Raw genomic sequence first — 25,278 nt, 5'->3', positions numbered from 1 at the left:
ATTATTAGTTTTTTTAATTTTAAGCTTTTTAAAAATTTAAAAATTCTTTTTTTAATTTTTTAAACTTTTTTTATTTATTTCTATCTATTTTAGATTATTTTGAATTTAAAAAAAATTAAAATTTTATTAAGCTTTGTTTTTACTTTTTAAAATTTTATTTAAATTTTTACACTTTTTTAAAGTTAGATTTAACTTCTAAAACTTCTTTAAATTTTTCTAAATTTTTTTTAGGTTTTTTTAAATTTTTCTGGATTTTTTAAAATTCTTTAAAAGCTTTTAAATTTTTTTTAATTGTTTCAAATTTTTTAATTCCTTAGTTTTTTATACTTTTTTACGTTTGCTAAATTTCTTTAAATTTTTTCTAAATTTTTTTAGTTTTTTTAAATCTTTTTTAATCTTTTATGAATTTTTAAAGCTTTTTCAAAGTTTATTAAATTTTTTTAAATTTTTAAATTTTTTAAATTTTTTGATTTTTTTAAGTTTTCCAAATTTTATTAATTTTTTTTTCATTTTAAAATTTTTTTAAACTTAAATTTCGTCGGTTTTTAAAATAATAAAAAGTTTTCAAAAATTTTAAGCTTTTGAAAAGCTTTTTTAGTTCCAAATTTTAAACTTAAATTTTTTTAACTTTATTTGAATTTAAGTTTCTCAAAAAGTTTAAAAAAAATAAAATCCCATACAAAGTATTTGCATTTTTAAAATAAGTTTATAAGTTTTTTTTAAATTTTTTAAGATTTTTTCAAATTTTTTTTATTTTTTTTTAATTTTTTTTTGAATTTTTTTTGAATTTTTTATTTTTAGTTTTTAATTTCAAAGTTTTTTTAAAAATGCAAATTAATTTATTTAAATTAAGCTTAATATTTATTAAAATTCAAATTTCTTTTTAAAAGATGCAAAAAACGGTTATTGTCCATAAATCCACAATATCCCCCAAATATCCCCTCTAATATCCCCCAACTGCGCACCCTTCAGACATGTTTTTGTTTTTCTTTTAAAATATTTTTTTGTGCAAAAAACTAAAAATTAAAAAAAAAAATCAAACAAGTCAAATTCAGCCATGGATCTCCTTCCAAAAGAGATGCTCCTGGAAATCTTCCAGTTCCTCACATCCCACGATCTCCTGTCATTAACCGAAGTGTGTTCAACATTTAATCATTTAATCAGCAACACTGAAAAGCTCCTCGATAAAATTCCCATAACATTACATCTAAGTCAGTCAAAGGTCGATGCCGTCAAAGTCATCCATCCAGACATATCAAGTCTCATCATTAATGGACTTAAATTTGGTCATCGACGATACACAAAAATTTTCATCAGTGAAATTCGTAAGGAAATTGCCATAAAAATTTGTGAAATTTTAAGCATAAATGTAAAGGAACTGACATTTAAGCGCGGTTCCTATGACATCGAGACAGTTCGTCGCATCCTCTTGGCATGTCCAAACATAAAAATGATTAAATTTTGTCGTAAAAGTGTCAAAAGTGAGGATTGGACAGTCGACGGTGACCTGCCGAGGCTTAAACTCGATACTTTATATCTCGAGAATATTGGATCGCAAGTCTTTCGTGTCCTAAAGGAATCAACTGTTAAGCATCTAGAATGTACAATTGGACGTCGAATTTGTCAGCATGAATTCATCCCGGAGGAACTTGGTCACTTCCTGACCCTCCAAAATGACTTAAAGTCATTAAAACTTGAACGGATTGCCTGGAACATCAATGACATGTTTGAGGCTGACAACTTACCGAGGATGAAATTCAACCTGACGACCTTATCACTCAATGACGTCCTCATCGATGAATCACAGCAATTTAATGACTTTATGCGTCTACATCTTGAAAGTATCAAAAAGCTTGAACTTGTCAGGATTGAAGGATTTAACTTTTCACAAATTTTACGTCAATTGAATGCCCTTGAGGAGCTAAAGTCAATCAGCACATGGCTGGACATTTATAAGCCACTACCTAATGTCCATAAGCTACAAATTGAATATCCACATGTCATTAAAATGTTTCCAAATTTACAGCAATTGACTGTGTCATGTGCTCAATTTGGTCCGTACCAAATACACCTTTGGAATGAATATTTTGAGCAGCACGATCAGCTTACGACCATTGAGGTTGGTAACTTGTCACTGCTTAATTTTCCACGAATTCCAACACTTAAAACTTTACGTCTTAAGAATGTCGAGAGGATATACGTTGAAGTTTTTTATGAGAATCCACAAATTGAGGAGCTTGTGATTGAGAAACGTGAAGGATTCATCATGCGATATGATTATGAAGTGGACTTTGTGTCAAGTCGATTGCCAAATTTAAAGCTATTGGAGATTGTTGGCGGTAAAGTTTGTCGACGGTATTTGGATTTGGCTAAGGAACGATGTAAAAATTTGAAATTTTTAAGGCTTATTGATGTTGATGTTGTGGCTAATTGAATGGTCAGTTTTGGGATTGTCGCAGTTGTTCGCAACCTGTGTTGATGTGGTCGTGGTTGTGACGGTCGGGATGGATATGTGATGATGTCAGATTAGTGGTTACATTCATTCTAGTCAAGGATTGCAAGGGTTAAGTTATTGAGAATTGTACATTATATCAGTGGTGGGCAACCTGTGTGTCGCGGTACCCTGGTACTTACTGGAACCATGCTCCAAAACTTGTAGCCTAGATTATTACTGACTCTAGATTATTACTGACTATCTGACTCTATTGCTGTGCACTAGTGTGTCGTCAAATTGTTTTTATGGAAATGCCACAAACCGTATGCCGTGTGCGGTTTCGGTATAAACCAGAGTTGCAAAACAGGTGTCTGTGACAGGCAAAACCATATAATTTTGTAGGTAAAAACCAGAGTGTGGCCGTCTAAAATTCGAATTCTTCGACATTTGATTTTAAAATAAAAATATACGTTACGAAGAAAAGTATGAGAAACGGTCAAAAAAAATTTGAATTTTATCGACAAAAATATTTTTTTTTTGAAAAAAATTAACAGTCGTTTTTGAGAAAGCCACACTCTGGTAAAAACCATATAAAGTATCAAAAATTTGTACAGTTTTTTTCCTGTCCCAGGCACCTGTTTTGCAACTCTGGTAAAAACTTACCACTAAGGTGTACCGTGTAAAATACAAAAAGGTTGCCAACCACTGGATCATGGAATGGATTAAAAAATGGAAAACAGGATAATGAGTGCAGTAAGGAGTGCTGTTTAGTGATGGTTATCTGCTTACTGATGTATACTATACTGCATAAGGATACAAAACTGATAAATTAAAGTTTGATTATCTCATCATTATTAGGATTACTTAACAGTGGTATACTTAAGAGGGGAAAGAAGAGAGAAGGAACGAGGGGAGATGAAGAGAGTATAACGGGGCAAGGAATGTAGAGAATGAATGGGGAGAAGGAACAAGGAAAAAATGGGTTATTAAGGGATAGAAGGAACGGAGGGATGGAACAAATGTAGGAACGAGGGGAAGGAATTGGGGAAAGTACTTGGGGAAGGAACCGAGGGAAGAATGGGAAAAAAACTAGGGGAAGGAAAGGGGTATGAAAGAGTAATGAGCATGGGGAAAAGAATGGGGAAAGAAGAGGTGCGAAGAGGAAAAGGAACAGTTAAACGTGGAAGGAACGGAGAAACAGCTCAAGGAAAGAACAGAGGGAAGGAACGGGGAGAAACGACGGGGAAGAACGGAGAAAGAATGGGGTAAGGAATGAGGAAAAGGAACGGATAAAAGAGCGCAAGGAAGGAACGGATAACGAGCATGGGCGAATGAAGTGCTAAGTTGGGGTAATAAAGGGGTAATGATGGGTAAAAAGATGAAAAAAACAAGGAATGAGAGAATAAGAAGGGATAAGAACGGGGAAAGAAGTTAGAGGGATACCCCCACTAATTTAGCTGACTATCCCTACTGTCTGTCTGGGGTACAACAGAAGTAGACTCGAATTTAGGATAGAACTGTCAATTTAAGTCACAAAATGTCAAATGGACTCGAAAATTAAGTATTAAAATTTGATCAATTTCAATGAAATTCCAAGTGTACTAAAACATTGCCAATTAAATGCTAATCAATTATAGGCTAAGTCAAATTAAATTGAAAATTTTAGGCTAGGAAATTAGAAGTTTTAAAAGAAAAACAGCAACAACAAGTATTTTAAAAGTTATTGAATAGTTAATGACGTTGTATTGGAAAATTAGATTTAAATTTTTAATTAAAACGTTGAAAAATTCAAAAAAATTAAAATTAAAAAAAATTGGAATTTAAGAAATTTGAGTTTAAAAAATTTAAAATTTGAGGTTCCAAAAATCAAAATTATTAAAAAAAGTTTAAAAATTTAGAAATTTTTTTAAAGTGAAATTTTAAAAAAATTTATAAAATTAAAAATTTCAAAAATTTTCAAACATTTTAAAAAAATTATTTATTTAAATAATTGAAATTTTATAGTTTTAAAGATAATTAAATAATTTAAAAAAATTTAAATTTAGAAAAAAAAATTAAATTTTTAATTTCAAAGATTTAAATCTTTGATTTAAAATATTTAAATTTTGATTTAAAAACTTAAAACTTGATATAAAAACTTTTTAAATTTTGATTTCAAAAATTTAAATAAAATTTAATTTAAAACAAACTTCAAAATAAAATAAACTCGAAATTTTTGAGATACTGCCTGAAAAGTCAAATCTAGTCAAAATTAAATATAAAATAGTTAATTAATTTAACAATTTTGAAAAGCTCATTTATTAAAAAAGAAATTATGTACTTAAATGTGATGAATTTTGATGTAAAAAAATGACATTTTAAAAAAGTTTATGTAGTCGGAAAATTTCCAAAGAAAATTGTTTTTTGGCTGTTAAAAAAAAGTGAAATAAAATTTGAATTTTAAATGAAATTTTTGTATTTTTTCTTCAATTTAAATTTATTTTTTTTAAAAAACGTTGCAAATTTCAAAAAATTTAAAAATAAATAATAATTTTGTTGACTTAAAATTTTTAAAAATTTGAATTTTCAAAAAAAAAATAAATAAATTTAAATTTTTAAAAATAAAAAAAAAAAAATTTTTCAAAATAAAATAAAATTTATATTTTTAAAAAACTTTAAAAATTTAAATTTTCAAAACAATTTAAAACTATATTATAAATTTTTGTTTTTCAAAAAATTTAAAACTTAATTTTTATTAAAATTTTATAAATTTTTAATTTTAACAATTCTAGATTTAGCAATTTTTGTTGTAACAATTAAAATTTACTATACTTCAATAATTAATTTTAGAAAATTTTCACTTTGAAGTTTCAAATTTCTACGATTTAAATTTAATTTAAATTTTTAATTTTAAATTCAATTTTGTATTTTAAATTTAATTTTGAATTTTTAATTAAATTTTTATATTCAAAATTTTTGTTGACAATATTTAAAATTATTTTTCAAATTTTAAAAAATTTAAAGTTTTAAATTTCAATTTTTATAAATTTTGTAAACTTTTTTTTAAATTTATTAGAACATTTTTATATAATTTTCAAAAATTATTATTTTTTTTAACATTGATTCATCCCCAACCATCCCAAATGTGGTCACTCAAAGGTGCCAATGTCACTAATTGTTATCAATTTCTTCCATTGAATCAGTTCCTTTAAGATTTAATTTGTCAAAAGTGTGTGAATTTAATTGATTTAAATGTCCATTGAATGTTTTAGCATCAGTTCCAGATATTCCAATGTAGTCAATTGATGTTGAATTCTCGACAGTTTCACGTGCTGATATGATGTTCAATTCAATTAATTTTTGTGGCTTAATACGTTTACATATGTAGGCAAATTGATGTGGATGATTAAGTGCAATGTGATTAAAACTATCATCATGATCATCAGTTCCATAATGACAATGAAGACATTGATAGACACCTTCTGTATTATTTGATGTTCTTGAATGATCAATTGAGTAAAGTTGTTGACAAATTAAAGTCACAAATTCCTGACAATTTGTCTTATTTGATTCCATTTCCAAATGTTTACGGAAGTTGTCTTTATTGTAGAAAATTTCTTTGCATTTTGGTGCTAAAAAAGAATTTTGAGGTTAGAATTGAGATAATTTTTGAGGTTATGTGATGTTAGGTACTTACTTTTACATCTGTAAGGCATGACAAATTTTTCGCGATTCTTTTGTAAAATTGACATCGATTTAATTCTGTCAGATTTCAATAATTTCTGTACAGGTGACTTAAAAACATCACAATTGTCATAATTTGAATGATGTAGACGTTGATGGACATCAACATATCCTTTTTGACATGATCTAAACATACATTTATTGCATTGGAATCGATCAAATTTATGTGATAATTCAAGATGATTACAAAGATCCGTTGATTTATCAAAATTCATAAGACAATAACTGCAATAATTGTTGTTGGACTCATGACTTTTTGAATGCATCCGAAAGTCCTCAATATCAATTGTGAAGAAGTAACAAAGCTCATTCATGCATTTATAAGTTGAAAAAAGTGAAAAGTCATTGAGTAGAATGTCAATTGATGATTTTGTCTTGAATATTCCTGATGTGATGTTCTCATCAATCCATGGATATAGTTCCTTAATACATTCAAATTCAAAGTTCAAACTTGCATTTGCCATCAGTTCCTCAAGTGCTGTTGATGACTTTTTCATCCCTTCCAATAAATTATCCTCATTTGACTTCCTTGATCTTGTCTTTCTAGTCGACTTGCTTGATTCATCATCAGCATGTACAGACACAACATCAACAAGCTTAAAAATGCTTGTCTTGTCAGCAGCACTTCCATTTGAAATCTTTTTAGTGATGATATCAAGGCACAAGGTATCGGATGACTTTTTATTGACTTTTGGTGATTCCACATATGCTGACAATGCACGCTTCCTTAATGTTCTTGTTGGCTTCTTTGTTGGAACTAATTCTGGTAATTTAAAGACTGGATCAATTGGAACTAGAAGTGAATCTGCTTCTGGTGCTTCTTGCTTAATCTCAATTGGAGGTTCCATTGGAATTATTTGACTTGCTGTGTCCATTGAACTTGATTCCAATTCATCCAATTCATCAATAATGTCACATTCAACTTCCTCCTTAATATAGTCATCCTTAACATCATTAGAATGTCCATTAAGATGCACAAATTCATTATAAATTGAACATCCACAATCAAAATTCTCACAAATCATACAAAATCCTCTCAAGACATCACGCTGATCATTATGATAAAATGTCAAGTGCTGTACAATATGTTGACTTGAGAATGTCTTAAATCGACATCCACCAATGAAACATGAAAAGACTTTCTTTAAACTTGTTACACGAACATATCCAACATTAAGACATCGTCGATAATTTTCATTTCTTGGTGCTGTCTTCCTTGTCATCCTTCTTGCTTCATTTTGTATCATTTGTGGATTTTGTATTAAATTGAAGCTTCTCTTACGTGGTCTTGGATCAAAATTCATCACATCCTCAACATCATAAAATGATTCATGTGATAACATTTCTGATGGATATCCTTGATTATTTCCCATTGACATTTGTGGATTGTATGAAAATGCTGACTGAATTTGAATATTGTTGTTGCTGCTGCTATGGCTGTTGTTCCTTTGTTCCTGATAATTATACATTTTGATGCTTTTTGATCAACTTTAAATTATGGAATGACTTACTGCTCTAAAATTAATCTCAATTTATACTCAAATCAGGTAGAATCTTCAATTCTCATGACAAACTGTTGCCACTCGAGCAGGTAAATTATTTAGTTTCGCAATGTCCATCAGCTATGCAATTGTAAATTACATAAACAAGCAGCCTTAAATGCAGGCATGATTCAGGTCATGTAAGTTCCAGGCTTTAAGTTCCATCATATCAGTCATTGGATTTTATATCCTAACTACATCTAAATAGCTTCTTATGGAATCTAACTTGAAGCTACATCCAAACTAGTCTGGAACCGAATTTGTCCGACTCTAGGTCGACTTGACTCTGGATTGAGGTCCAATTTCATCAAATCTAGCCTAGAGTCAGAATCACATTAATCGAGTATATGCCGTGTATCCCTTCCTGATAATTGATCTTAAGATCCATCAAGTTGTGACCCTAAAAATCTACTTTGGAATGCCTTACATCTCCCTCTCTAAATTGGATTTCAATTACTGGAATCAAGTTCCGACTAAGAGCCTGTCTGACTGTATTGCTGGTCACATCACAAAGCTCTTGACATTCTGCTTATTTTTGGTCATGATGTGGATTTCAAGGACAGCCAATTTGGCAGATAGAGACAGTTATAGATGAGAATTGAGGTAGGTCATGCCTTAATACTGATGTACATGCTAATCACTAAAGTAAATAAACAAATGAGATTAAAATTGACATGCTTTAATGATTTTGATTGTTTGTGTCTTTAAGACATAATGTGAATAGTTTTTAAATGTGCTGATTATGTCCATATGATGACTAATTATTAAGTTTTTGGGTAAAACCCAAAAGTAAGACATTTTAAGGCTGATTATTTTAATCTTTATTTTTGTTCTGCTTCATTTAATTTAAACTTTTTATAATCAACTGACAAGGAACAAGCTACTCAGGAATTTATTGGACTTCCTTGAAATCTCTTACCATCCACAAAGTCTGATTCTGTTATCCAAAATACTAAGCATGTCCAAAAAGGCTTCATAATCAGCACATTTATCATGTTACACATTTAAGGCGTAAGTAAATGCTCCAAACTATAGAAAGCTCCGCATGCCGCTTGAATTCGATTGCGTACCTTCATGTTGACATCCACTGAGCTGTTAATGAACGACCCAAAGTGATTTTCTAACATTTAACATGAAACTGTGCCTTAGAAGAACTGGAAACTGACATGGAAGTCAATGGAATGATTTTTACTGAATCAACTCAATTACCGACGGCTTATGTATTGCTCTTGATGATGCCTGCATCAAGTATGTTGGAATCTACTTGACAATTGATGATGGATTTTGACACCTGTGGAAGAACTGCACTTGGATTATATTTAATGGATGTTATGGCCAATATTAAATCTGAAATATCTGCAAAGTAATCATTTCATGCTTAAAACAGCTGATTTATTGGATATGCTGAATTTTTATTTATTTTGACAATTTATTTAACAAAAAATATTTAATTGGGGTCAATTTGGGGTAAAATTATTAATTTTTAAGTGCTTTTAAAAGTTCATCAATTTTAGCCATCAAGCGATTTTCGACAGCCTTAAGTTTTATATCAATTGAGGATAAAAGCTTGTAACGAATCAAGTCAAGTTCCTTTTTAACTTCATCAATTTTTCTACCATTTTTACTTTCTGAATTTAACAATTGATCCTCAAAAAATTCCAATTTTTCATCAATTTTAGTGTCAATGTCCGTCTTAAGGTCAACTAATGTCTTTGATATTTGATTAAGACTAGAACCATGAGCAATTAAAGTGGAATTAAAGTCATTAATTAAAGTATTTTGGTATTTTTGGATCTCAATGACTTTGGGGCTAAGGGAAGAGACTTCATTACCTAATTGACTAATAGACTCAGACATGATTAATTGGGAAGCATTCAATTGATTTTGAGAATCAGTAATTAAAGACTTGATATCTCCCATAGTAATTATAAGCACATTTTGTGAGCCTTTAAGGTCATCAACTGGATTTTTTAGTCCACATTGTGATGACTTTAGGTCCACAAATTTATCAGTCATGTTATTTAATTCTTTTGAATAAAGAATTAAGATTTTTTGAACTTGGGCTGAATTGAAGGCTTTTTTAAGGTTTTGGACTTTGTTACTTATTGGACGGAATTTCAAGAATTTTGAGTTTTGGAAGGATTTCTCGAAATTAGCATATTTGGCACTAAAAGCTTCAGAATCTAAAGTTTTGGACTCAATTTCAAGGTTCTTAAGCTGAGTGTCGAGGGACAAAAAGTCAGAATTTGTACAATTTGACTTGACAACTTTTATGGCTGACTGAACTTTCTCTTTTGAATCGAAAATATCTTGTCGAAAAACAAGATCTGAATAGAACCAAAAATATCTTAATTTGTTCAAATGATCAAATACATTTGGATCTATGTGAATTATTTTAGATTCCCAAAATCCTACAACTTCTAAATTTGGGTTATAATCAAACAAACCCTCTTCTATAATTTCAATTTTGTTGTAACTCAAATAAAAAAAACTAAATTAGGAAATCCTTTTAAATCAGACTGGTGGATTTCCTTTAATTGACATCTTTCAATATGAATCACTTTAATATTTTTAAATATTTTATCCAAACCTTTTGGGAAGACTTCAATTGTTTTATTGATAGCACGAAAGCCAAGGACATCATCATTGCTGTATGAACTATTCACGTGTGTTCCACTGGCTCCGCTGATTTGTGCTGATTCTTCAGATATAATGCTTAGATTGTTGTTGACTTCGCAGCGATAGATTTGACCCACAACAGAGTAAATCATACTGCTATCATATTCACACTCAATATTGGTCGATGTCGATGATCCACCGAATGCTGCGATGAGACACAAAGCAACGCTAGACGAGGAAATGACACAAAAAAAAATAATTTTAATTATTTGAGAATTTTTTAATTTAATTTTTTCAACTTACAAAATTATTTTCAACATTTTTTTAACTTTTTTTTTTAACTTTTTCACAAAATTTAAATGCACAAGAAATAATTTTTAGTTCCTTTAAAGTCAAAAGTTGGACAGAAAATGATGAAAAATTGAAATTTTAAAGTGAATTTTATTTGAAAAAAAAATCTTAAAAAATTCTCAATGAATTAAATTTGCTCATTTGAGAATTTAAAATTGAAAAGAGATAGACACAAATATTTTAGATAAGAACTGACTATATTGGCACTGCTATGTATAATTATTATGTATTAAATTAATTGAGGGGAAATCAAACAAATTCAAAAAAATCCAAAAATTTCTAATCTTAAAAATACTTATGCTAAAACCAATGAAATGGGTAAGAACGAAGGTGTCGTCAGTATAGTAATACATCTGTTGTGGTAAAGGTGGTCCGATACAACAGTCTTTCATAAGTTTCAATTCCATATTGATTCATATGTAAAGACAGATACCAGTCTTTTATATTTGGGGTTAATCTCGACTAGGATTTTCAATACCGGTATCAAAAGGTATATAATTCCGATATTGTACCAGTCTTGTATAAGTACAACAAGATAATGAAAAATGTGTGAATAAAGTTTACGATTCCTTAATGAACATTTTTTTGGACAAAAAAATCTATTTTAAATATTGAATATTAATATAAAAAAATTAAAAATCTAAGAAATTCTTAATGCCGGAATACAGAAACTTTAATACCGGGATTTTGGAATTGAAAAATCGTTCCGAATACGGGATTGAAAACCCTAAACATATATTAAGACATAAGACATTTAAAGGAACTAAAGATTGGATTGAGAAGTTAGATGAGCACTTTATTGCATTGAAATTCATTCAAGCAACGTCATCAAGTGCTGAACGAACCTTTTCTGAACTTCTCTGTATTAGAATGTCTTACAGTTTCGCTATTTGTACAAATAGTAAAAACTCAAATAATTGACAACTCTATTCCATACCACCGGTGTACCAAAAACATATCATTGTACCAATATACCGCTCTATATCATTGGTACCGGACAAATAAACCACATTGCCATACCAGGTGTACCTTTGTACCGTACCAGTGATTTAATTATATAAAGGTTGTCAATTCCCGGATTGATAATCCTAACCAATAGCGTGCTTCATTCTACAATCATTTAATACATAATAATTATACATAGCAGTGCCAATATAGTCAGTTCTTATCTAAAATATTTGTGTCTATCTCTTTTCAATTTTAAATTCTCAAATGAGCAAATTTAATTCATTGAGAATTTTTTAAGATTTTTTTTCAAATAAAATTCACTTTAAAATTTCAATTTTTCATCATTTTCTGTCCAACTTTTGACTTTAAAGGAACTAAAAATTATTTCTTGTGCATTTCAATTTTGTGAAAAAGTTAAAAAAAGTTAAAAAATGTTGAAAATTATTTTGTAAGTTGAAAAAATTAAATTAAAAAATTGTCAAATAATTAAAATTATTTTTTTTGTGTCATTTCCTCATCTAGCATTGCTTTGTGTCTCTTCGCAGCATTCTGTGGATCATCGTCGTCGACTAATATTGAATGTGAATATGGAATTGATAACTACCATGTTTTGGGTGACATCTATCGCTGCAATGTCAACGATCCAAACATCATATCTGAAGAATCAGCACAAATCAGCGGAATTAGTGGAACACACGTAAATAGTTCATATAGCAACGACGATGTTCTTGGCTTTCGTGCTGACAATAAAATAATCGAAGTATTTCCAAAAGGTTTGGATAAAATCTTTAAAAATATTAAATTTATTTGGATTTATAATTGTCAACTAAAGGAAATCTTCCAGTCCGATTTGAAAGCATTTCCTCATTTAGTTTATATTTATTTGTATGACAACAAAATTGAAATTATAGAAGAGGGTTTATTTGATTATAATCCAAATTTAGAAGTTGTAGGATTTTATGAACCTAATATAATTCACATAGATCCAAATGCATTTGATAATTTGAATAAATTAAGTTATTTTTGGTTCTATAGAGTTCCTTGTGTTGGTCAGTCTATTTACAATTCTAAAGAGAAAGTTCAATCAGCCATAAAAGTTGTCAAGTCAAAATGTGCAAATTCTTATTTCTTGTTCCTCAGCACTCAACTTAAGAACCTTGAAAGTGAGTCCAAAACTTTAGATTCTGTAGCTTTTAGTGCCAAATATGCTAATTTCGAGAAATCCTTCCAAAATTCAAAATTCTTTAAATTTCGTCCAATAAGTAACAAAGTCCAAAACCTTAAAACATCCTTCAATTCAGCCCAAGTCCAAACAACTCAAATTCCTGTTTTAAAAGAATTAAATAACATCACAGACAAATTTGAGGTTCTAAAATCACCACAATGTGGACCAGTTGATGACCTTAAAGTCTCACAAAATGAGCTTAAAACCATTTTGGGTGAGATTAAGTCTTTAATTACTGACCAAGGATCAAATTTGGGTGAAATTAAGTCTTCTCAAAATCAGTTAAATGCTTCTCAATTAATCATGTCTGAGTCTATTAGTCAATTAGGTAATGAAGTCACTTCCCTTAGCCCCAAAGTCATTGAAATGCAAAAATCCCAAAATACTTTAATTAATGACTTTAATTCCACTTTAATTGCTCATGGTTCTAGTCTTAATCAAATGTCAAAGACATTAGTTGACCTTAAGACGGACATTGACACTAAAATTGATGAAAAATTGGAATTTTTTGAGGATCAATTGTTAAATTCAGAAAGTAAAAATGGTAGAAAAATTGATGAAGTTAAAAAGGAACTTGACTTGATTCGTTACAAGCTTTTATCCTCAATTGATACAAAACTTAAGGCTGTCGAAAATCGCATGATGGCCAAAATTGATGAACTTTTAAAAGCACTTAAAAATTAATAATTTTACCCCAAATTGACCCCAAATTGACCCCAATTAAATATTTTTTGTTAAATAAATTGTCAAAATAAATAAAAATTCAGCATATCCAATAAATCAGCTGTTTTAAGCATGAAATGATTACTTTGCAGATATTTCAGATTTAATATTGGCCATAACATCCATTAAATGTAGATTCCAACATACTTGATGCAGGCATCATCAAGAGCAATACATAAGCCGTCGGTAATTGAGTTGATTCAGTAAAAATCATTCCATTGACTTCCATGTCAGTTTCCAGTTCTTTTAAGGCACAGTTTCATGTTAAATGTTAGAAAATCACTTCGAGTCGTTCATTAATAGCTCAGTGGATGTCAACATGCAGGCACGCAAACGAATTCACTCGGCATGCGGAGCTTTCTATAGTTAGAAGCATTTAATTACACCTTAAATGTGTAACATGATAAATGTGCTGATTATGAAGCCTTTTTGGACATGCTTAGTATTTTGGATAACAGAATCAGACTTTGTGGATTGTAAGAGATTTCAAGGAAGTCCAATAAATTCCTGAGTAGCTTGTTCCTTGTCAGTTGATTATAAAAAGTTTAAATTAAATGAAGCAGAACAAAAATAAAGATTAAAATAATCAGCATTAAAATGTCTTACTTTTGGGTTTTACCCACAAACTTAATAATTAGTCATCATATGGACATAATCAGCACATTTTAAAACTATTCACATTATGTCTTAAAGACACAAACAATCAAAATCATTAAAGCATGTCAATTTTAATCTCATTTGTTTATTTACTTTAGTGATTAGCATGTACATCAGTATTAAGGCATGACCTACCTCAATCATCATCTATAACTGTCTCTATCTGCCAAATTGGATGTCCTTGAAATCCACATCATGACCAAAAATAAGCAGAATGTCAAGAGCTTTGTGATGTGACCAGCAATACAGTCATACAGGCTCTTAGTCGGAACTTAAGTTAACTTCCATTTGGAGACACTTTCAAGTCTCAATTTCCATTTTTATCCAATGATTATAGATGTGAATTATGGGAGATGTAAGGCATTCCAAAGTAGATTTTTAGGGTCACAACTTGATGGATCTTTAGATCAATTATCAGGAAGGGATACACGGCATATACTCGATTAATGTGATTCTGACTTTAGGCTAGATTTGATGAAATTGGACCTCAATTCAGAGTCAAGTCGACCTAGAGTCGGACAAATTCGGTTCCAGACTAGCGTGGCTGTAGCTTCAAGTTAGATTCTATAAGAAGCTATTTAGATGTAGTTAGGATATAAAATCCCATGACTGATATGATGGAACTTAAAGCCTGGAACTTACATGACATGAATCATGTCTGCATTTAAGGCTGCTTGTTTATGTAATTTACAATTGCATAGCTGATGGACATTGCGAAACTAAATAATTTACCTGCTCGAGTGGCAACAGTTTGTCATGAGAATTGAAGATTCTACCTGATTTGAGTATAAATTGAGATTAATTTTAGAGCAGTAAGTCATTCCATAATTTAAAGTTGATCAAAAAGCATCAAAATGTATAATTATCAGGAACAAAGGAACAACAGCCATAGCAGCAGCAACAACAATATTCAAATTCAGTCAGCATTTTCATACAATCCACAAATGTCAATTGGAAATAATCAAGGATATCCATCAGAAATGTTATCACATGAATCATTTTATGATGTTGAGGATGTGATGAATTTTGATCCAAGACCACGTAAGAGAAGCTTCAATTTAATACAAAATCCACAAATGATACAAAATGAAGCAAGAAGGAAGACAAGGAAGACAGCACCAAGAAATGAAAATTATCGACGATGTCTTAATGTTGGATATGTTCGTGTAACAAGTTTAAAGAAAGTCTTTTCATGTTTCATTGGTGGATGTCGATTTAAGACATTCTCAAGTCAGCATATTGTTCAGCACTTGACATTTTATCATAATGATCAGCGTGATGTCTTGAGAGGATTTTGTATGATTTGTGAGAATTTTGATTGTGGATGTTCAATTTATAATGAATTTGTGCATCTTAATGGACATTCTAATGATGTTAAGGATGACTATATTAAGGAGGAAGTTGAATGTGACATTATTGATGAATTGGATGAATTGGAATCAAGTTCAATGGACACAGCAAGTCAAATTATTCCAATGGAACCTCCAATTGAGATTAAGCAAGAAGCACTTCCAATTGTGGAACCAGAAACAGATTCACTTCTAGTTCCAATTGATCCAGTCTTTAAATTACCAGAATTAGTTCCAACAAAGAAGCCAACAAGAACATTAAGGAAGCGTGCATTGTCAGCATATGTGGAATCACCAAAAGTCAATAAAAAGTCATCCGATTCCTTGTGCCTTGATATCATCACTAAAAAGATTTCGAATGGAAGTGCTGCTGACAAGACAAGCATTTTTAAGCTTGTTGATGTTGTGTCTGTACATGCTGATGATGAATCAAGCAAGTCGACTAGAAAGACAAGATCAAGGAAGTCAAATGAGCATAATTTATTGGAACAGATGAAAAAGTCATCAAAATCATCAACAGCACTTGAGGAACTGATGGCAAATGCAAGTTTGAACTTTGAATTTGAATGTATTAAGGAACTATATCCATGGATTGATGAGAACATCACATCAGGAATATTCAAGACAAAATCATCAATTGACATTCTACTCAATGACTTTTCACTTTTTTCAACTTATAAATGCATGAATGAGCTTTGTTACTTCTTCACAATTGATATTGAGGACTTTCGGATGCATTCAAAAAGTCATGAGTCCAACAACAATTATTGCAGTTATTGTCTTATGAATTTTGATAAATCAACGGATCTTTGTAATCATCTTGAATTATCACATAAATTTGATCGATTCCAATGCAATAAATGTATGTTTAGATCATGTCAAAAAGGATATGTTGATGTCCATCAACGTCTACATCATTCAAATTATGACAATTGTGATGTTTTTAAGTCACCTGTACAGAAATTATTGAAATCTGACAGAATTAAATCTATGTCAATTTTACAAAAGAATCGCGAAAAATTTGTCATGCCTTATAGATGTAAAAGTAAGTACCTAACATTACATAACCTCAAAAAATTCTCAATTCTAACCTCAAAATTCTTATGCTTTTAGCACCAAAATGCAAAGAAATTTTCTACAATAAAGACAACTTCCGTAAACATTTGGAAATGGAATCAAATAAGACAAATTGTCAGGAATTTGTGACTTTAATTTGTCAACAACTTTACTCAATTGATCATTCAAGAACATCAAATAATACAGAAGGTGTCTATCAATGTCTTCATTGTCATTATGGAACTGATGATCATGATGATAGTTTTAATCACATTGCACTTAATCATCCACATCAATTTGCCTACATATGTAAACGTATTAAGCCACAAAAATTGATTGAATTGAACATCATATCAGCACGTGAAACTGTCGAAAATTCAACATCAATTGACTACATTGGAATATCTGGAACTGATGCTAAAACATTCAATGGACATTTAAATCAATTAAATTCACACACTTTTGACAAATTATATGTTAAAGGAAGTGATTCAATCGAAGAGATTGCTAACAATTAGTGGAATTGGCACCTTTGAGTGACTACATTTGGATATTTGGAGATGAATTCATGCTGAATAAAGAAGAATTTTTTAAAATTAAATTTTAGCATTTTTAGTGCATTTTTCTAAAGTGAGCATTTTGTCCGTCTGTCTTGTCCGTCTTCTGTCTTGTCCGTCTTCTGTCTTGTCCGTCTTCTGTCTTGTCCGTCTTCTGTCTTGTCCGTCTTCTGTCTTGTCCGTCTTCTGTCTTGTCCGTCTTCTGTCTTGTCCGTCTTCTGTCTTGTCCGTCTTCTGTCTTGTCCGTCTTCTGTCTTGTCCGTCTTCTGTCTTGTCCGTCTTCTGTCTTGTCCGTCTTCTGTCTTGTCCGTCTTCTGTCTTGTCCGTCTTCTGTCTTGTCCGTCTTCTGTCTTGTCCGTCTTCTGTCTTGTCCGTCTTCTGTCTTGTCCGTCTTCTGTCTTGTCCGTCTTCTGTCTTGTCCGTCTTCTGTCTTGTCCGTCTTCTGTCTTGTCCGTCTTCTGTCTTGTCCGTCTTCTGTCTTGTCCGTCTTCTGTCTTGTCCGTCTTCTGTCTTGTCCGTCTTCTGTCTTGTCCGTCTTCTGTCTTGTCCGTCTTGTCTTGTCCGTCTTGTCTTGTCCGTCTGTGTCTTGTCCGTCCTTGTCCGTCTGTCTCTTGTCCGTCTTGTCCGTCATGTCCGACTTATCCGTCATGTGTCCGTCTTGTCCGTCTCTTGTTCGTCTTCTTGTCCGTCTGGAAAGTATGTTGATGGTGAGCAGGAGGGGTCGACATTCAGTTACGTCTCAAAATATCCAACATTTCAGCTCTCCAACTCACAAATTTTTCTATTTTGCTCAACCCCGCTGATCTCAAAATCGTAAATACAACAAAAAATCCGCTCACAGAAACATTTTACTTGGTTTTTCCACATTTCAACTCGCTTATTTTCCACATTGAGTGACGTTAATTTTAGAAAGGAAAAGATTATGAGAAAAACACAGTCGAATCAGGCAGGAAAAACGCAGATGTTTGCGTTCATTCACTTTGACATGAGAGATGAACTGAAAAAAAAATAGTAAATTAAAATAAAGAGGAAAATATTGAAGAAAAAACAGAAGCAATTCATTTGAAATCGATTGTTGTTCCTTGTTTTTAATTTATTGAACGCAGAAATTGAGGAAAATTGAGGTTTACTGAGAAAAATAAGGAATCTGTAGGATGATTTTGTCAGAATTTGTGTGAAGACACCTGAACCTTGAGCTCTATTGTGAAGACACCTGAAACTCAGAGCTGTATTGTGAAGGCACCTGAACCTTAGAGACTCTATTGTGAAGGCACCTGAACCTTAGAGACTCTATTGTGAAGGCACCTGAACCTTAGAGCTCTATTGTGAAGGCACCTGAATCTTAGAGACTCTAGTGTGAAGGCATCTGAACCTTAGAGACTCTAGTGTGAAGGCACATGAACCTAAGATACTCTAGTGTGAAGGCACCTGAACCTTAGAGACTCTATTGTGAAGGCACCTGAACCTTAGAGACTCAATTGTGAAGACATTTGAACCTTAGAGACTCAATTGTGAAGGCACCTGAACTTCAAACTCAAGTGTAAAGACGCCTGAATCTCAAAGACCTTCATAAATAGTCAAACATATTGCCAATATTCATCTAATTCCTTAAAAATCAACCAGAAACAAAATATTATTGACAGATTCAGACCAAATCAAATGAAAAATGACTCAAACGGCAATTAATTTACCCCAAAAAATACCAAAGGCATATCCCATCATGAAGATTACACAAAAGATGATCCATAAAAAAAATCACGACTCACAAAGAACTGGGGTAATTGATTTGACACCAAAAATGCGGTTACGTACGGACATTTAATTACGAGCGAACGAACAGAACAAATGAAAATCATCGCCATTTAATGTGAAAATTTTCATTCTCGCTTTTAATTAGCATTCGAGTCTTCTTTACGTTCAATCGTATGGCGAGCATTTGGCGATTTTTTTTTTCTGTTTACAAACTAACGTTACGTGCATGTGCGGGGGTGGAAAACTGATGTTTTTTTCTTTGCTTCTCGGAAAATTTGTTTATGAAGATATTAAGACTGAAGGAAGTCGTGTTGTGAGATGATGTTGGATATGAGAATATGAGATGATATATGGAGATTATGAGCATTGGAAAATTTATAGTATAATTAAGGAACATTTAAATTAAGAAAATGTGTAAAAAGACACGTGTGGAGGAAGGCACAAGAAAAACTTAAGATTTCTTTAATGTGAAGGCACCTGAATGTCAAAAACTCTAGTGTGAAGACACCTGAACCTCAAAATTCTAGTGTGAAGGCAACTGAATCTCAAAACTCTAGTGTGAAGGCACCTGAATCTCAAAACTCTAGTGTGAAGACACCTGAATGTTGGAAATTCCAGTGTGAAGGCACCTGAATGTTGAAAATTTCAATGTGAAGACACCTGAATCTCAAAAACTCTAGTGTGAAGGCACCTGAATGTTGGAAATTCCAGTGTGAAGGCACCTGAATGTTGAAAATTTCAGTGTGAAGGCACCTGAATGTTGAAAATTCCAGTGTGAGGGCACCTGAATGTTGAAAATTCTAGTGTGAAGGCACCTGAACTTGAGAATCGCAGTGTGAAGGCTCCTGAACATCATAAATTCTAGTGTGAAGTCACCTGAACATCATAAATTCTAGTGTGAAGTCACCTGAATCTCAAAAACTCTAGTGTGAAGACACCTGAACCTCAAAATTCTAGTGTGAAGACACCTGAATGTTGGAAATTCCAGTGTGAAGGCACCTGAATGTTGAAAATTTCAATGTGAAGACACCTGAATCTCAAAAACTCTAGTGTGAAGGCACCTGAATGTTGGAAATTCCAGTGTGAAGGCACCTGAATGTTGAAAATTTCAATGTGAAGACACCTGAACCTTGAAACTTCAGTGTGAAGGCACCTGAATGTTGAAAATTCCAGTGCGAAGGCACCTGAATGATGAAAATTCCAGTGTGAAAGCACCTGAATATCAAAAACTCTAGTGTGAAGGCACCTGAATGTTGAAAATTCCAGTGTGAGGGCACCTGAATGTTGAAAATTCCAGTGTGAGGGCACCTGAATGTTGAAAATTCCAGTGTGAAGGCACCTGAATGTTGAAAATTCCAGTGTGAGGGCACCTGAATGTTGAAAATTCCAGTGTGAAGGCACCTGAATGTTGAAAATTCCAGTGTGAGGGCACCTGAATGTTGAAAATTCAAGTGTGAAGGCACCTGAATGATGAAAATTCCAGTGTGAAAGCACCTGAATATCAAAAACTCTAGTGTGAAGGCACCTGAATGTTGAAAATTCCAGTGTGAGGGCACCTGAATGTCGAAAATTCCAGTGTGAGGGCACCTGAATGTTGAAAATTCCAGTGTGAAGGCACCTGAATGTTGAAAATTCCAGTGTGAGGGCACCTGAATGTTGAAAATTCCAGTGTGAAGGCACCTGAATGTTGAAAATTCCAGTGTGAAAGCACCTGAATCTCAAATACTGGAGTGTGACGACGCCTGAATTTTAAAAAACCAATAAAAAATCTTAAATTTAATTTAATTTTAAAATTTCTTTTATTAGTCAATTAAATTCGTTCATTTCAATTTACACAACAGTCAAAATGCTTTACATTTGCACTTAATATAATTAAAATTAATAAAGGTCCCATCATCACGTCACATTTTACGTGGGACAAAATCAGAAAAACACAAAAAATTAAGTTTACATCCATAAAACATGACAATCTTGATCCTTATAAACATTAAAATACTTTAAATTTGTACATTTATTTCTAACATAATCCATAGCTGATTGGTCAATTTTGGACCTTGAGACAATCTTTAGTGACTTTAGTGACGTCATATAGTCAATGATAATCTTGAGAACCTTACACTTTCTCGTCCACATGTCTTTACACTCGACAAACATCAATTCCTCAATTTGTGGATTTCTTGCAAACACTTCCGACTTAATTGACGGGTAATACAGAAACTTCATTGATTTTACGGTCGGAAGTGATGGAAAGTCATCGAGTGGAACGTCCTCAATCTCAATTTTCTCAAGATATTTACAGTTCCTCAACAAACTCCACTTGACCAAGTCATCATCTTGATCCATCCACGAATTTAGCAGCCTGACTTCCTTCAAATTTGGAAAACTTTTCAGCAAGTTCATCCTTACATGCTCAATTTCCAGCTGCTCAACACTCTCGACAATCATTTTAGACGAGAATCTCATGTCAATTCCAATTGACAGCTTTTTAAGCACCTTACATTCAGTCACGTATGATGAAAAGTCAAAATCCTGCAGCATGTCTGCTTGTAGATCCTCCAATGTGTCTTTATGGAGATTCATAAAGTCATTGAAGAATTGAACACTTGATATATTGCCATATGGAATGAGCTGATTGCTCTTTAAATGCAATTTTTTGAGACGAAATTTAACGTTGCTGAGTAAATCGTTGGAGAAGAGAACGAGACCGAGGCCGACAATTGAACCTGTATTTTTGGGGAAGAGAAATGAGAAATTTTAGAAATTTTCATCAATTTTTGAACAGATTTTGAAATTTTAACAAATTGTCCATCCCTTGCCCATCGGACCTCCATAACCACACTACCCATCCCTTGCTCATCCTTTGCCCATCCTCCGACCATCAACGCACTGACCATCTCTTGTCCATCCACTCACCATCAACAGACTGCCCATCCCTTGCTCATCTCTTGCCCATCCCTTGCCCATCCCTTGCCCAACCCCTGCCCATCCCTTGCCCATCTCTTGCCCATCCCTTGCCCATCCCTTGCCCATCGCTTGCCTATCTCTTGCTCATCCTTTGCCCATCCATTGCCTATCCCTTGCTCATCCCTTGCTAATCCCCTGCCAATCCCTTGCCCATCCCTTGCCCATCCCTTGCCCATCCCTTGCCCATCCCTTGCCCATCCTTTTCCCATCTCTTGCCCATCCCTTGCCCATCCTCCCACCATCAACATACTACCCCAACCTCTAAGAACCATACTTAATTAGTCAGTGATAGTAAGCACACCATGGTGGTAAACCTCGATCAAAACCCTACACTGTGTACGGTTTACGACACACTAGTGTGTCTCAGCACACACAGGATGCCCATCACTGTAATAAATCAACGACCCCAAAGACAAACTAGTATATTCGTCTCTATCCGTCCATATCCGTCTCTATTTGTCCCTATCCATCCCTAATCGTCCCTATTCGTCCCTATCCGTCCCTATCCGCCCCTATCCGTCCCTATTCGTCCCTATCCGTCCGTATCGCTCCCTATCCCTTCCATATCTCTCTCTGCTCCTTCTAAGCTATCCTATCCCATCCCAAACTACACCAAACCTTCACCAAATGGTCACATGTGACCGACGGTAGCGCATTCTTCCAGCAACACCTTAGTTGCACACCCCTTTTACCCCAAAATATCATCTTAAATTTCAATTTTCAGCAACAAAAATGCAAAAGTCATGTACATGTCTTCTTCCTTCCTTCCTCAAATTTTTTAATCCATCCTTAAATACAGCACATAAGACGCACATTAATCCTAAAGTCATTTTCTGCATTATTTATTTATATCCAAGTGGAAGCAGAAAAAGTCATGTTATTATATGCGATACACGAGTCTTCGCATGAAGCTTGATCATTAATCTCTTTTTACAGCTGTTTTTTCAAGGTCAGTGATGCTTATAAAGATGAGATTTTTCTCACTTTTGTGATGTTTTTCTGAGCGTTTGCTTTGATGTTAGGAAAATAGGAAAGAAAAATTGAGGAAATAGAAGGTTGATGACTTTGGGATGAGATTTGGGGGGATTAGATGAAGGTTTTGATGTATTTTAGGATGGGATAGGTAGGAATATGGATGGATATGGAGAACGATAGAGATGGATAAGGTCGGATAGGGACGGATAGGGTCGGATAGAGACGGATAGGGACGGATAGAGACGGATAGGGACCGATAGGGACGGATAGGGACTAATTGAGACGGATAGGGACGAATAGGGACGGATAGAGACAGATAGAGACGAATAGAGACGGATAGGGACGGATAGAGACGGATAGAAATGGATTGGGACGGATAGGGACGGATAGGAACGGATAGTGACGGATAGGGATCGATAGGGACGGATAGGGACGAATAAAGATGGATAGGGACGAATAGAGACGGATAGGGACGGATAGGGACGGATAGAGACGGATAGGGACGGATAGAGACAGATTGGGACGGATTAGGACGGATTGGGACGGATTAAGGCTAAAAGGGAGGAATAGGGACGGGTAGGGACGAATAGAGACGGATAGGGACGAATAAACTCGGTTATTGACGGATAGGGACGGATAGGAACGGAAAGGAACGGATAGGGACGGATAGGGACGGATTAGGACGGATTGGGACTGATTGGGGCTAAAAGGAAGGAATAGGGACGGATTGGGACAGATAGGAACAAACATTGGAGGATATGGACGAATAGAGACAGTTAGAGGCATATAGGAAAGGATAAGGAAGCAAAGTGATGGTTAGGGAAGATATTAAGAGGTATAAAGAAGGATAATGATGGATAGAGAAGGATTTTGAGGCATTAGAAGCTTCAAACTCTAAAAAACACTCAAAATACTCCCAAAAAATACCAAAAACTCACCCATAAATTCAGCCAGCACAAGCTCCTCCAACTCCACCTGCGATCCAAGGAACTCCACAAGATCCACAAAATATTGTCGATGTGCAAACTCAACACATGTCGTACAAAACGTCCTAACTTGGACATTCTTTAATATTTTAAATATTCTCGGATCACACTGCTCAACATAAAGTTGAATATTTTTATAATTTGGAATTTTTAACCAATTTGTGACTTCCTGTGTACCATGAAGTCGCTGAATATCACGAAATTTAAGAATTTTAACATTTTCACACAACATTAAAATTTGTCGTATTGAATCAAGCTTAAAATTATGAACACAAAATTCCAATTTTGTTATATCACGTCCAATAAATTTAAGTATACTGTTATGTATAGCTGGATCTATATACTCAATTTTAACATGACTGTATCGTCTCCGTCCAATTCGTCCATAATTTTTACGTTTTTCAAAATTTAATGTCAATTTTCCAGCTAATTTTGTGGATTTATTGACAATTTCGTGAAAATTTCGACAAACTTTTGTGACAATTAACAGCTCGGTTCCGTTTAGGTACTCAAATATTAATTTCCACACTTCCTCTGGTAATTTTGGTAGTTTTATCATCGCGAAAACTTAATTTTCATGAATATTTGATGGACTAAATGCTTTTAAGTAGGCAGACAACTCACAACTGAATTGTGAATGTGAGAATTGTGATAAATTGTTGGATACGCTGTGAGAGAAAATGGAAGAAAATTCTCAAAATTTATCTTCGTGATCTTGTTGAACCACTTGAGGATTATTGAGAGACGAACTGTCTGTTGTGATGGAAATTTTGTTTATTTTTTTGATACTTTTTTATTGTTTTTCAAATTTATTGACTTTTTTCAACTGTGGGATTTAACTAGAATCATAAAAATTGAGAATATTTCGACAGAAGATCAGGTTTTAGTCAGGGCTTGAGTCTTCTAAATTTTGATTAGTGACTTACTTTGTTGACCGTAACGATCAATCTTAAGCGATCACGAGGGCGTCTCAAAGAACTCATGAATAGATGCTGTCGATAATACACTTGGCATTGAGAATTCGAAACCACTTGCCAATGACAGAGTCAATTTCATACTCAAACCAAGGGATGTCATGGATCACACTTGCTCTGTACGGCCAGCGAATTAAGTAAGTAAATATCAATACTTACTTACTTACTTTGCTGGTCGTACAGAGCATTTGTGATTCATGGTCTTCTTTAGTTGCCGCCTAAAGCTGACTTCTATCTGTCAATTTCCAATGCCAAGTGCAATACTGACTTTATCGAAAGCTTCCTTCCAAGAGTTCTTGAGCTCTTATACCGTCTAAAAAGAAAGTTTTAAGAATTTTATTTACCAGAGCACATTCCAGCACATTGAAAACTGTTCACTTTGACACGTCTTATGTTACAGGACTTTGTGAAGTCGGACTCCACTTTTTTTATATTCCGGACTTT

At 33.1% G+C, this 25,278-nt stretch overlaps 3 protein-coding genes across 3 annotated transcripts in view; 1 reads left to right on the top strand and 2 right to left on the bottom strand.

Annotated features, from left to right (window-relative positions):
• The first annotated feature begins 11,976 nt into the window (after positions 1-11,976).
• Positions 11,977-25,278, top strand: part of LOC139097286 (uncharacterized) — a 68,928-nt gene continuing 55,626 nt past the window's right edge. Inside the window, exon 1 of the mRNA XM_070649082.1 lies at positions 11,977-12,039. The gene's annotated coding sequence lies outside the window, so the exon portion shown is untranslated. The remainder of the gene's footprint in view (positions 12,040-25,278) is intronic.
• Positions 17,239-17,832, bottom strand: LOC139097322 (U1 small nuclear ribonucleoprotein 70 kDa-like). Its single transcript, XM_070649131.1, has one exon. The coding sequence runs from the start codon at positions 17,830-17,832 to the stop codon at positions 17,239-17,241; it is 594 nt and encodes a 197-aa protein (XP_070505232.1).
• LOC139097333 (uncharacterized) lies at positions 20,759-24,481 on the bottom strand. The gene is made up of 2 exons (XM_070649142.1): positions 23,813-24,481; positions 20,759-21,658 (listed from the first exon to the last, which is right to left on the bottom strand). The coding sequence occupies exons 1-2, from the start codon at positions 24,417-24,419 to the stop codon at positions 20,883-20,885; spliced, it is 1,383 nt and encodes a 460-aa protein (XP_070505243.1). The 5' UTR covers positions 24,420-24,481; the 3' UTR covers positions 20,759-20,882.

Source organism: Chironomus tepperi, unplaced genomic scaffold, assembly GCF_022539635.2.
Source record: "Chironomus tepperi strain 1889 unplaced genomic scaffold, CSIRO-AGI_Ctep_v1 contig_419, whole genome shotgun sequence".
In the NCBI taxonomy this organism is placed as follows: Eukaryota; Metazoa; Arthropoda; class Insecta; order Diptera; family Chironomidae; genus Chironomus; species Chironomus tepperi.
The sequence above is the reverse complement of the archived record's forward strand: the minus strand, read 5'-3'. Positions and strand labels throughout refer to the sequence as shown.